The sequence below is a fragment of the Ahaetulla prasina genome, chromosome 7 (assembly GCF_028640845.1).
Source record: "Ahaetulla prasina isolate Xishuangbanna chromosome 7, ASM2864084v1, whole genome shotgun sequence".
NCBI classification, from domain to species: domain Eukaryota; kingdom Metazoa; phylum Chordata; class Lepidosauria; order Squamata; family Colubridae; genus Ahaetulla; species Ahaetulla prasina.
Window position 1 is genome coordinate 65928853 of NC_080545.1, and position 14341 is coordinate 65943193.

Here is a 14341-nt window from a genome sequence, read left to right on the forward strand (position 1 = left end):
TGTTGGACTCTGTAGGTAAAATGATGTAACAGATTCAAGCTTCAGGATTGGGGGGAAAATAAAGTATGTATACTGTCATGGGAAGTAGGATGCAAATATCATACCTGAGGCCTCTTATATGCTTTCCGGACTCTTAAACCCAGCTTCTGTGCAAGGTCCTGACCCAACTGGACCACACTTTCATCCTTCAGTAGAGAAAACAATTACAATTACAGATAGTCCTCAACTTATAATTATCCGTTTCGTGACCAAAGTTACAATGGCATCAACTTACAACCAGTAAGTGACTTGGACCAGTCCTCATACTTATAACCATCACAGCATTTCCAAGGGTGTGTGATCAAAATTTTAAGTTCTTGGCAAGCAGCATGTATTCACAATGACTGAAGTGTCTTGAGGTTATGTTATCACCATTTGCAACCTTACCAGTCAGCTTTCCATAAGCAAAGTCAATGGGTGTGTGTGTGTGTGTGTGTGCTGGATTTGCTTAACAAATCCTAAAAGCTTTAACCAAAAACTCTCTACTATTGACCTCACCCCATTCCTAAGAGGACCATAAGAGGCGTGCATAAGCGCACAAACGTGCCTACCGTTCCTGTCCTATTGTTTTTCTTTTCTTCTTCCTATATATATATATATATATGCTTATACCTCCTTATATTTACTCATATATGTGTTTATATATTATATAATCTTTTTGTACGATACCTACATATATTGTTATGACAAAATTAAAATAAATAAAATAAATTATTATTTTAGCATTATTCATTTAATAATCATAGCAAACAAGGTGGTAAAATTGGATGCAACTCAGTTAACTGCCTTGCTTAGCAATGAAATTCTGATCCCAACTGTAGTCGTAAGTTGAGGACTACCAGTATTTCCAGATACGGTGGTCACAGATAATACAAAACTGATGTCATCTATTTTATTGGCAGTGAAAAGTACAAAAAGTAAATAATTTAATCTTGTATTATTTGCAATAATTCTGATCATTTTTTTTAAGAAAGCCCATAGTACACACAGTGAAACAAGTTTTACCTAATTTTGTATTGTTCTATCCTTTGCTCTTTCAATTCAACTGAACTCTGTTAAGTAGCTCCTATTATTTTTTTTTTATAAAAAAAACCATAGAAGACATATTTGCATTGTTATGAAATGAATCTCTGCCACACTGTAAAATTAATTGGAAACTATAATAGGTACAAAAGTTAGAATGGTATGTTATCAGCAGATTTTTTTGCTCCAAATATTTCATTATATATCATAACTCAATATAGAGTGTAATCATGACCACACAGAGTTTATTCATTAGAACCAGATTTCAACTTAATACTGCAGGCATAAAAGACTGTAACATTGTTGTAAATATTTACAATACATTTGCTAATGCAACAGTAATTGGAACCAGAAACTCCATTGCTAAGTAATGAAGTTATAAGGCATGATGTTTCGTGACTGCAGTTCCAGCAATCCCAGTTGCCATCATTAGGTGAAGACTGCCCAGATGCAGCATCCTGGGGTCACCAATTACAATCTCCTGCCGACTTCCCCATTGACTTTGCTTACTGGAAGCTGGCAGTGAAGGCTACAAATGATGATCACATGACCACTGAACAAAAACACATCAAAGTTTCAGCTGTTGCAGTGCATCAGCAGTCTTGTGAACAAAGTTCAGGCACTTGATAATCACTTGATAAGTGTATTTAACTTGATAAGTGTATTTACAACTGGTTGCAGCATCCCAGAGTCCTGTGATAGCTGTTGCCAACATTCTCTGGTTTTTCCACAAAAAAGCCAGAGGGAAGATCACCAGTCACTCAGGTAAGTCTTCCCACCCTTTCACATGCACACACTGCCACCCTTCTTCCCTCTGAACCCACCTGTGCCCTCCTTCTCTAATCTCCCTGTGTTCACGCATAGGCACCCACCCAACAGTGGCCTCTTTCCCTGCCTCCATGGACTTGCACATAGACATGTGGTCACCAGCACCTTCCTTCCCTATGCCTCCGTGAACTTGCATACAGGTATATGCCCCGCACCCTCTTTCCCAGCCTCCCTGAGTTCACCCAGCCTGCCCTGGGCCTACCCTCCCACACTCCTTGTCTGGGACTCCTTCCTTCGCACTTAATGACCCATATGTCTTTGGTTACAACAATAAATGAGACTACCCAAAGTGCCACTGTTAATGAGGCAGTCACATGATATTGTGCTTTATAACCATATCACTCAGCAATGGCAATTCTGGTCGTGTGTTGTTGAAATTAAAGGATTATCTGTAAAATATGCTACAACTCTAATATCATTTTAGTCATTTAAAGCCTTTACCTGTTTTTCTATTAATAATACAAAATATTTAGAAAAGAGGAAATTACTACTTACATGTGGGAGTGAGAGCAAACAGCGGCTGTTACATTCATAAGCTTCCTTGTGTCTTCCTAGCTCACTTAAGCAGCGGGCTTTCCGAAAGAGAGCACGGATGTTCTCCTTGTTGAATCCCAGAGCCTTCTCACTATCTTCTAAAGCTTTTTTATGTAAGCCCTTTTAGATAATTAATAAATGTGATCATAAGAACTTTAACACAAACAGAACTCATATGTCCTATCCCCCAAAAGATAATTCTAATTAAGTCACTACTATTCTTATGGGCTCTTGATAAAGGGTAAAAGGATCGAAGAAAATCCTAAATAGATGAGGGTTCTATCAGAAGTAACTAACAATGTGGCCTTTCAGGTACTAGATAGTGATAAATAGAATGTCTAGGAAGATTCTCAGTTATCCAGGTCATGGTTTCCCCAAAGGTGCTTTTTCAAGAGGCAACTGGACTTTCCTGTTTTTCTTTGAAGATGTTTCATTCTCATCCAAGAAGCTTCTTCAGCTCTGATTGGATGGTGGGGAATGGAAGGATTTATATTCCTTGCAGATAGCTGGTCATCTGCATTCTTTTAGAGAGTTGTTTTTCTGAAAATCTGTTCTTATTCTCACACCATTTGAAGGGTGTTCATTCCAAAGTGAATAGCTAAATATCTATGCAGATTCTCAATCATCCAGGACATGGTTATCCTCCTGAAAAAGCACCTCTGGGACAATCATGACTTGGATGACTGAGAACTCCATAGACATTTAGCTATGAACTTTGGGATTAAGACCCTTCAAATGGTGCAAGAGTATGAACAGATTTCCAGAAAAATTGCAAAGAACCATTTGTGCTTCAATTTGAGATGCAGACAACATCAACTCATCTCCAACAGCCTGCGCCTGTGTTCAACAATGAAGGGACACAGGGCAGAAAACTGTCGTGTCCCACTCCTCCGCTGACAGCCGGGTCAGGGAAATCCGAATCAGGCGTGCCTCTGCAGCTCTGCCAAAGTCCTAGCAAAGTCCTCAGGGCAGGCAGGAGACCAGAAAGTGACTTTAGCAAGATTGTTTAGACTTTGCCTGACTCAGAGAATGCCAGAAAGCAGATCCTTTATATAGGCCATGGGGTGTGGCTCCATGACTCAGCACTTATCCAGGCCTGCCCCTCCCTTCCTTCTGTTGTCTCCGCCTATCAAGTCTTCTGACGCGAGGGTCACTCCAGTCTGCAGCTGTTGGTAATTGACCTCCCTCAGGCTCACATGCTGTGGAGGAGAGGGAGGGGTCTAGTTGCTCCGTTTGCCTGGGCATGGAGCCAGAGCTGGGGGCTGGAGGTATTTCCTCCTCTTCAGCCTGTCTGGGCATGGAGCCAGGGCTGGGGCTGGGAGGCATACTAGGACATTACTCCGTGTTCGGAAGCAGATAAGAAGACCCCGGCTGTGGTGAGATCGGACGAGACACAACAAAAACATCCTGCAGCCAAGAAGGCTCCACACCCATACTCAGGTGACCTCGAGGACACAGATAAACCTCCAAGTGGCCTCAATGACTCTCTAAAAGAATGCAAATGATCAGCTGTCTGCAATGAATATAAATCTTTCCATTCCCCACCATCCAGTCAGAGCTGAAGAAGCTTCATGGATGAGAAGTGAAACATCTTCAAAGAAAATAAGAAAGTCCAGTTGCCTCCTGAAAAAGCACCTTTGGGATAGTAGCTGTATATTTCTCTCACACTTTACAGTACATGTAGCCCTCGGCTGATGACCACAACTAAGCCCAAAATTTCTGTTGGTAAGCAAGACAATTGTGAAGTGAGTTTTGTCCTATTTTATGACCTTTTTTGCCACAGTTGTTAAGTGAATCACTGCAATTGTTAAGTTAGTAACTTGGTTGTTAAGTAAATCCGGCTTCCCCCTTGACTTTGCTACTCGGAAGGTTGCAAAAGGTGAACACATGACACAGCAACACTGTAAGAACCAATTGCCAAGCATCCAAATTTTGATCACATGATCATGGGGATGCTGCAACAGTTGTTAAAGTGTGAAAAATGGTCAGAAGTCACTTTGTTGATTACCATTATAACTTCAAACGATCACTAAATGAATGGTTGTAAGTCGAGGACTGTATAGAGCTTCCATCTTACAAAGACCCAAGTGAAAAATTAACTATGTCACCTTGTCATTTGCTTTGATCAAATGATCTTCCTCTTTTGTTTTCAAGTTTTGTGGCTTTGAATATGAAAGTGCAAAAGTGGCCTCCCCTTCTTCCATCTTCTAAAGGTCAGACTCATGCATCCAGTAATTTTCTCTGTGACATTCCATGGATGTGAAAGTTGGATTTATCACGTTATTAAGTATAAGTATCCCTTGCTTACCGACCACTCATTCATTGACCACTTGGAAGTACAAAATTTGTCCTCAGAATTACAGCTTCTGCAGTCATGTGATTACACTTTGGACAGTTGTTAATGGGCTCACATTTGCAATGTTTGCAGAGTCCCAGGGTCACCTGATTTCCATTTGCAATCTTCAGTTTCTGACAAGCAAAGTCAATGGGGAAATCGAGAGGAAGTTACAAATTGGTTATATGATGCTGCACTTAATAATCCACAGGGATTCACTTAATAACCACAGCTAGAACTGACAAAATGATGTTGTAAGTCAAGTGCAGTCACATGACATTTTATTTTATAATGGTGTCACTTAGGATTGGCGTTGAGGGTCCTAATTGCAGTCAGTAAGCCACAAGTACCTGTACACAGATATATGACATAGTGAAAGGGGTACTCACCATAGCAAAGTAGCAGGCAGCTCGATTGACATGCAGTTTGCATAAAAGATCCGCAGGAATGTTCACTTCATCTGAAGCTGCATATTCAGACACATTCAACCCTTCAACATACTGCACCAGTGACAACTTATAATCCTTCTCTCTGAATAAATCATTGCCCTCTGCAAGTAAATTTTGCACCAATTTTTGTAAAAAAGCCTACAAGGAAGAATGTGAAGAGGAGGATAAAAAACTTAATAATTACTTTCAAGCCTTTCACTTTATGATTCCCTCCACAACATTTTAACGTATTATTCTTTGCAGTAATGGCTCAAAAGCACTAAATAATCAATTGTACTACTATAGTCTGTTTCAGACCTACCTATTCTTTGTAACATGATGCTTTTATTACACAATAGAGACCAGATGTAACAAATCCCAAGTTTTTAGTATGGCACAATAGTGCTATTAAAATCATTTTGTAAACCATTTGAATCCCAAGATATGAATAGACAGAAATCATCTTTGGTTGTTAAAAAGCCTCTGGCACAGCAGTTGAAAACTAGTGGATGTACATGTCATTCAAACCTCAGGAACAGTGAGTTCCTCTAACAAATAAATTTCTGACTTAAAAACTGAGTACTTTGCTTGACTGACTGAAGCACCAAGCAGTCTCCATACTGTAGATACTGGGTTTCAAGTAGTCTTCACATTTTATAAAATGATGAGGACAGTGCTCAAGAGAAAGAAGAAAAACAAGGAAGGGGGAAGAATATGTAGAGTCGGCCTAACAATATCCAAACAGAAGGCTCAGGTGAAACCATCCTCTCTGCATTGAGCATTCAGCTTCTAACATATATTGAAACCCAATGTTTTCTTCAACCAATAGTAACTTGTTTGCTTTAGTTGATTGATCCGATTTTTCAAAATACTGGGTGTTTGATAGTTGTCTTATTTTCCTTATATAATAGTCTAACCCAGTGGCCCCCAATCTTTTGAGCACCAGGGACCAGTACTGTGGAGAGACGTTTTTCCATGGACTGGAGGGGTTGTTGTTTCATGTGCTGCCTGAATCCTGCCAATGGGGCTTCACTTGTTTGCACGGCCCAGTTTCTGGCATGTCACAGACTGGTGGTGGTCCATGGACCGGGCGTTGAAGACTCCCGATTCTAACCCTAACCCTACAACCATTTGAAGTTACAATGGTGCTGAACAAATGGTGGTTATGACAAGTCCTAGGAAGTCCAGATATCCTAGCATCCCTTCATCCCACATTGCAATCTGGGTGCTTGGCAATCAGCTTGCACCACGTTTACAACCACTGTCATTTGTGACCTTCCCTGCTGGATTGCTATCACTTTATAACTGTATCACTTTCTAATGGAAATTCCAGTTCCAATTGCCATTCTAAGTCGAGGGCTACTTGTATTTGCAGTGGCATCATTGGTTTAAAAATGGAATTTCTCATTAAAATCATCCAACAGAAGAGAAAATGTGTAGCTCAGGGATGAATCAAGCAGAAAATCTAATCAAGGAGCCAGCAGTGGCAGGGCAAGCTACTGTATATAAGCAGGGAACAAACCTGACACTCACTAACACTGATGTTACTTAATCAGGTAACAAAACACTGCAAGCAAAAAACTAAGCTCAAACAACACCAAAGATTCCACATTAAAATCATCTTCATTCTGATCTTTTTCATTTCAGGATGGGCACAAGAATTGTTACATTCTAAATGGCTGACTTTGAATAGGAAGATCCAAAGCTTTCTTTTCTATTTTTTCCTACTGGGATGAATGAAAAAAATCCTTGTCAGAAAAGTCAACAATTCTGTTTAACTAAGCCAGAAAATCCAGTCCAGTTAATAATAACTTAACCCAAACAGCAGGAACTTCTTAGTGTCTGCCTCTGTATTTTGATGCTTCTTCCTGAGAGGTCTATACTCTCTTTTCTCTGCTGTATTTCCAAAAATGCATGAACTTTTCTTCAGCAGGGCCATCTCATTACTGATCCTACACTTCCTACATGTTTCACTACTGTGCATGCTTTTGTTCTGCAGTTAAGATAGTTATGTTTAACAATATATTTTAGTTCATTGTCAGTTCTGTAAGATGTTGTAATAATGAGTAAACCTGAGTAAAATATTTATAATAAATAAAATATACAAACATGGTCTCCTGTAAGAATAAAGTGCAAGGCCTGTTTGGAGATTATTTTTATGATAATCAAAAGCAGTAAAAATGTTATAAATAAATACAACTTTCCTTAGTGAAATTCTACTGTAGCTCCAAATAGAGCTGAGAATGATTGCTGATTTTTCCACATAAAACTATGCTCACCTAACCACTCTAGAAAACTATTAATATTCTTCTGTTCCCCAACATTACAACAGGTTAAGCTGAATTTACATAATACCATTAGATACTTTAAAATAAGAATGTGAAATCTTAAAGTTACCTCATAATCTTCTTGGCTTAATGGTAATGTAGACCTAGAATGAAGAATGAATGAAACCGTTATAAAAGAATAAAACAGTCATAAAATGTGTAAATCGATCTAACACACATAAAGACATGTATATTACACATATAATTTAATCATGGATAGGAAATTTCCACAGTAAAATAGATACTCGTTTTCCAGAAGGACAGTATTATTAGGTACCAATATTATAGGCTGACTGATACATTGGTGTTTGTCAAGTATTTCGAGCAATTTTAATGAAAAATAAAATTCAGTAAACTCTCCACAAATGGAAGAAGGAAAATTTATGGCTAGTATCCATGGCCCACATGTGTAGGAATGTTTGTAAGTACCACAAAGTTCAACTCCTCTATTATTAGAAAATGTTGCTGAAGGCAACAAAAACTGAATATAAGCCTCAAACTCTCAATTTATCTGATAACATTCCTATAAAGCCAATCAATAGAATAAATCAGCTGAAGAACATCACCTCAAAGTTACAGAAAAAGATAAATAGAAATCTAAGAAATTATATCCCTCCTTGGTCTCAGAAGTTTTCCATTACAAGTATGTTAATTGAAATACATTGATGGAAGTCTAATATTTCTAGGTTCCAAACTCCACATGAGGGTAATATGTTTAAATTAGGTCACATAGTTCCAACAAGTAACTTCTTGGGCACTGCCATATTTTTACACTGATGCAACCATAATAGAATTGTGATTTGATTCTTGTTTGGATGTTTGATGATATATTGAGCGAAGTAGGATTTTATATTACAAATAAATGAAAACAGAAACTCCACCACTACCAAATCTGGTTACTTACTGGATGAACTGAAGACCTTTTTCTATCTCTTCTTTTCTTTTTTGTCTGTCCATTGCATCACTGCAATAGTAAAAAAGAATATTTTAATTTTTTACAATTGTACAAATCTATTCAGTTTAAATTTTAACATGGACATAGCATGATTAAATTTCTTTCCGAAATATGTTAGTATTTAGTATTTTCTTTCCATCCTCAAACAAAGAAATAAAAATATAAGCACTTAGCAATATATTTGTCCACAAATGTGAGTAAATAAATTCCAATAACTTCCCTTCCTAAAAATACAGAAAAAGCAAAAGCTTACTTCATTATGCTTCTCAAAAGTATATACAACATTTCTAAGGAGAGCAAAGGAATAGGAAGAAAAAAATTCAAGATCCGCATATAGACGAGAGGTCGAACGACTAGCCTTGTGGTGCGACCGAAACAATCTGGAACCGAACACACTCAAAACTGTAGAAATGGTGGTAGACTTTAGGAGAAACCCTTCCATATTTTCACCTCTCACAATACTAGACAACACAGTATCAAGAGTAGAAACCTTTAAATTTCTAGGTTCTATCATATCGCAAGATCTAAAATGGACAGCTAACATCAAAAACATCATCAAAAAAGGACAACAAAGAATGTTCTTTCTGCGCCAACTCAGAAAGCTCAAACTGCCCAAGGAGCTGCTGATTCAGTTCTACAGAGGAATTATTGACTCTGTCATTTGCACCTCTATAACTGTCTCTATAACCCTATACTATTTGAGACAAATGGTTGTCCACTCTCTTCTTAAAAACTTCCAATGTTAGAACAATTTCTGGAGGCAAGCTTTTCCATTGATTAATTTTTCTGATTGTCAAGAAATTTCTCCTAGGTTGCTTCTCTCCTTCAATAGCTTCCATCCACTGCATCTTGTCCTGCCCTCAGGTACTTTGGAGAATAGCTATGACTCCCTCTTCTTTGTGGTAACACCTGAGATATTGGAACACAGCTATTATGTCACCCCCAGTCCTTCTTTTCATTAAACTAGACATACCCAATTCCAGCAACCATTCTTTGTTTTACCCTCCAGTCAACTAATCATCTTTGTTGCTCTTATCTGCACTCTTTTTAGAGTTTCAATACCATTTTTACATCATGGTGACCAAAACAAAATGCAGTATTCCAAGTGTAATCTTACCAAGGCTTATAAAGTGGTATTAATACTTCATGTGATCTTGATTCTATCCCTGTATAAATGCAGCCTAGAATATTGGCTTTTTTAGCAGCTGCAGTACACTACTGGGCCATATTTACCTATTTTTCGCTCCATAAGACACACATTTTTCCCAAAAGTGGGTGGAAATGTCTGTGTCTTATGGAGCGAATATTGCTGAAGCTCTTCCCACCTGCAGGCCCCCACCCTTTGCGCAGGACTTTTTCGAAGGCTGAAAACGGGATGTGTGGAGGCAAAAAATGGGGCACGTGAAGGCTAAAAACGGGAGTGCGTCTTATGATCAAGTGTGTCTTATGGAGCAACAAATACGGTAAGTAATTGTCCACTAGGACTCCAAGATCCCTCTCACGGTACTATTGAGCCAGGTACCATCTATACCAGGGGTCTCCAACCTTGGCAACTTTAAGACTTGTGGACTTCAACTCCCAAAGGAGCAAAACTGGCTGAGAAATTCTGGGAGTTGAAGTCCACAAGTCTTAAAGTTGCCAAGATTGGAGATATACTATACCTGTGCATTTGGTTTTTCTTGTCTAAAGGTAAAACCTTAGTTTTCTCACCACTGAATTTTATTTTTTTGGATAGGGCCCAATATACAAGTCTTTTGAGATCCTTCTGGATCTTGAGCCTATCTTCTGGAGTGTTGGCTATTCCTGCCAACTTCTTGTCTGCAAATTTGATGAGTTCTCCATCTATCCTCTCATCCAAATCATTGATGAAGATGTTGAAAACCACAGAGCCTTGGGGTACCCCACTACATTGATAGCAATCAACAGAACTGTGCATTGTTTACAGCTAGTTCTCAACTTACAAATATTCTTTTAGTGACTGTTTATTTATTTATTTATTTATTTATTATTTAGATTTTTATACCGCCCTTCTCCCGAAGGACTCAGGGCGGTGTACAACCAGATTATAAAAACAATACAATATACAAATTAAAACAGAGATTTAAAATAACATATTCTATAAATGGCCAAAAATATAAAACCATCAAATTTAACCCATAAAATTCATAAAAATACCCCAATTAAAATTATTTAAAATTCAAAAAGTTTAAAAAATTTAGGCCAGTCTCGCTTGAATAAATAAGTGCGTTTTCAATTCACGGCGAAAGGTCCGAAGGTCAGGTAGTTGACGCAAACCAGGGGGAAGTTCGTTCCAGAGGGTAGGTGCTCCTACAGAGAAGGCCCTTCCCCTGGGGGCCGCCAGCCGACATTGCTTGGCGGACGGCACCCTGAGGAGACCCTCTCTGTGTGAGCGTACAGGTCGGTGGGAGGCATAAGGTAACAGCAGGCGGTCCCGTAAGTACCTGGACCCTAAGCCATGGAGCGCTTTAAATGTGGTAACCAAGGTTTGAAGTTACGACACTGAAAAAAGTGACTTTTGACACTTGGCAACTGGGCATATACAGAATTTATGATGGTTGCAGTGTCCTGGGGTCATGTGATCACCTTTCGCGACCTTCTGACAAGCAAAGTCAATTCCAGATTCATTTAATAACCATGTTACTAACCTAACAAGTGTCGTGATTCACTTAACAGCTGTGGCAAGAAAGATTGTGAAATAGGGCAAAACTCACTTAATAAGCATCTTGCTTAGCAATGGAAATTTTGGGCTCAATTGTGGTCTTAAGTTGAGGACTATCTGTACAAAATTTCTATTGCTGAAATTTAAAAAAGAAAGGTTATAACTTTGCTGCACCAAAATTGGTCCTTAATGATATAGTCCATTAATTAAAGTTATGTACTTGAAAAATATTGCCAATGTTGTTTTAAAAATATATTTAAAATCCTACTCAGAATGGTACTTTTCTACATGGTACCTTGTAAATAAAATATTTCTATGGGTGTATAAGATGTTTACAAGATAAACAAAAGTAAAGTTTTATGGTGCCACAAGGAGCAGAAAAAGAGGGAAAAAATGAACATTTTTTCAGAAAAAAAATAAAAATATAGTACAGAACTACCAGCTGAGGTTCTGATACTTCAAATTACAAATAGGAAAATCTATTCTTAATTAGCCTTAGCTGCACTATAAAGTCTGAATGTTTCAATTGCTCAGTCTTAAGTGCAGATTTGAAATCCTTATACAGCATCTAATTCAAAACACAGAACCAAACTGCACATTTGTACCATCCCTTCCTGTTCACCTTAATATTTTCTATTATGTAAGAATGTTTTAATTTTGCCATAATATCCTTACCTGTATTCATCTTAAAACTGTTATTAACTGCTTAAATTAAATGCAAACTATAATAATTGCCTTTATTACATCCTGTATGCTTTTCCACCTTTCCTGAATGCTTATTTGCAGCTTTAATGTAAGACTTTTCGACCAAAGGCCTATTTACCTTTTTTATAAGGTACTTAACACTTTTCAGTTACACTTTTTAAAATCTGAAATTTACCAATCTGAAATTTAAAAAGCACTAGCTAAGAACAGTATTATTTATTTATATAATATACAATAACTTTGGATACTATATTCATTAATTCAACAGTTATAATTTTTGCAAATTATATTTATATTATATATTTTATATGTATATATTTATTTATCTTTGCATGCACATATATATCACATGGAGACAGAGATGGGGGAAATCAGGTTGAAAACCCTGAACACTGTATGTATGGATGATTACTTGTTGCCTAATTCCTTTTTTTTAAAGCAATTTTGCCATTAAGAATCTTAATTGCACATTAGAAAGATTAGAGACATTCTTTTTTCAAATTTGGAGATTACCAAACTCCTAATAACAAACAATGCTAAACCACATATGATTTACAAGTCACAAATCACCTACCCCTCCAATATATTAAGGATCATACAGATGGTAGCACTGTTTTGAAAAGTTGTGTAAAGTAGTGCAGTAACTTTATTCAAACATTTTTGACAAAATATGACAAACTTTCACAATTTAGGTGAAGTTTTCTTAAAATGACCAAAAGACAGATTAAAAACAGAATAACATAGAACTATCCCAAACTATCCCACGAACACTAGACATACACTACTACAGTATATCCCATCAACCTGGAAGTTATAATGCCTAATTTACTTGTTTTCCTGACACTCACCTACTTTCCCCTAGTCATGCAGAATAAAATGCTGCATTCTCAGTAGCAATTTAAACACATTTGCCATTCTTCTACCATGCATTCTCCATGCTAGTAACGTAATTTGCTTAACCTATTAAATTAATGCAACAGGCACACGACATTTATGCATGAATGATAGTTTGTTATATTAACAAATATTAGAAAGCCTTTGGCATTCAGATTATAGCACAATATGCACTTATGAACAGTAACTGTTTTTCATTTTATATTACTTGGCTTCTTCAAACCGTTCTCCTTACTTTGCCCTCATTAAAAACACGATTTTTAATTCAAATTCCGCTGGAATAAAACCGTCCTACCCCTATTAATCTAAGGCCTCCAAGCCGCGGCCTCGCTTAGTAAAGCGATCCGGCATTAAGATATATCTCTATGGCGGAAGTAAACGGAAAAAACCCACAGTATTATTACAGGCACTCTCCCAAACTCATAGCAAGCTGTCACGGTTATTTCCAAGCTAAAATAGCCCCACAGCGCAGAAAGATGTTTGTGACATATAAAAAAATATTTATACACTACACAGGAAACCATTTCCATGCCGTTACACTAGTAACTTTGATAAGTCAGGCTACAAAATGCCAGATCCAGCAGAACTAAAAGTCGGCAGTTTTTCTTTCACTGAAATTGCATATAATGAGTGTTTTTAGTAAAAAAAAAACAAACACCGGCAAGGCAGCTTACAATCCCTTGGCCCCATCGGAGAGAAACAGTAGGAAGTCCCGATCGTTCCAAAAGGGCTCTGGGTCCGCCATTCACTCCCAAACTCCTGCCAGCCCTCCGATCCCCCATCTCGTTCGGGGAAAATCGCCTTTACCAATTTGCTCCCAGCTGTGTTTTTAAAGAACGACCGAGACTTTTTGATTGGGGAGGATTGGGCTGCATCTGCAATTACGATGTTTGTCCCTGTTCTGCGAATCTATGTAATATTGCTGGGAGGGGGGGGGATTTCTCACATCTTTCTCCCTCCACCTTGTTTTCCCCCTTTTCTTAGCAGACAAAAAAAATTAACCTACTCACCCCTTCTGCTTGGAAATTTTCACTATGGTTACTTGCCTTGATTAATGGTATGGCAGTACTAGAGATATTGTTATAAATAATTAGTCACTGTTACTTCATTGCAGAAGGCAGAATTCTGATCCTAGAGCAGCTTCTGCTGCTGCCCCCGCTGTTCCCTCCATGTGCCTCTTGGTCTTTTTTACTTTCATTTCCAGGTCTCCTTAACACAGCCTTACCAGCCAGGCAAAATGCTTCCTTGGGATCCCTCCAGGTCCTAAGGACCACCTGTTTTCCACCATAGGTAGTCGATATACACATACACAAATAAACACAGAGTGTACCACAGTATTTTTTTAAAAATGGTAAAGCCTCCTTCAAATTGAATTCAACTCCAGCAACCAGTTAATAAATCTGCTGCTGAACGTATCTTTTCTTTTATGTACACTGAGAGCATATGCACCAAGACAAATTCCTTGTGTGTCCAATCACACTTGGCCAATAAAATTCTATTCTATTCTATTCTATTCTATTCTATTCTATTCTATTCTATTCTTAAAACATAGGAAATGAAAATACATGAAATTTTACCTATGTAATGCTGTAT

The 14341-nt window shown here is 37.8% G+C and overlaps 1 protein-coding gene across 5 annotated transcripts in view; it reads right to left on the minus strand.

Annotated features, from left to right (window-relative positions):
* The window catches only part of ZC3H7B (zinc finger CCCH-type containing 7B), a 51580-nt gene extending 37623 nt beyond the window's left edge, over positions 1–13957 (minus strand). The window contains exons 1-6 of one of the 5 annotated variants that reach the window (XM_058189949.1): positions 13795–13957; positions 8419–8478; positions 7585–7618; positions 5149–5346; positions 2386–2544; positions 105–185 (exon numbers count right to left, since the gene is read on the minus strand). In XM_058189949.1, coding sequence (XP_058045932.1) covers positions 105–185; positions 2386–2544; positions 5149–5346; positions 7585–7618; positions 8419–8471 — 525 coding nt within the window. In that variant the 5' untranslated portion in view covers positions 8472–8478; positions 13795–13957. Of the gene's footprint in view, positions 1–104; positions 186–2385; positions 2545–5148; positions 5347–7584; positions 7619–8418; positions 8479–13422; positions 13557–13758 lie in introns of those variants that run through there. The other 4 variants (XM_058189950.1, XM_058189948.1, XM_058189947.1 and 1 more) reach the window with 4 other exon arrangements.
* Between the last annotated feature and the right edge of the window lie 384 nt (positions 13958–14341).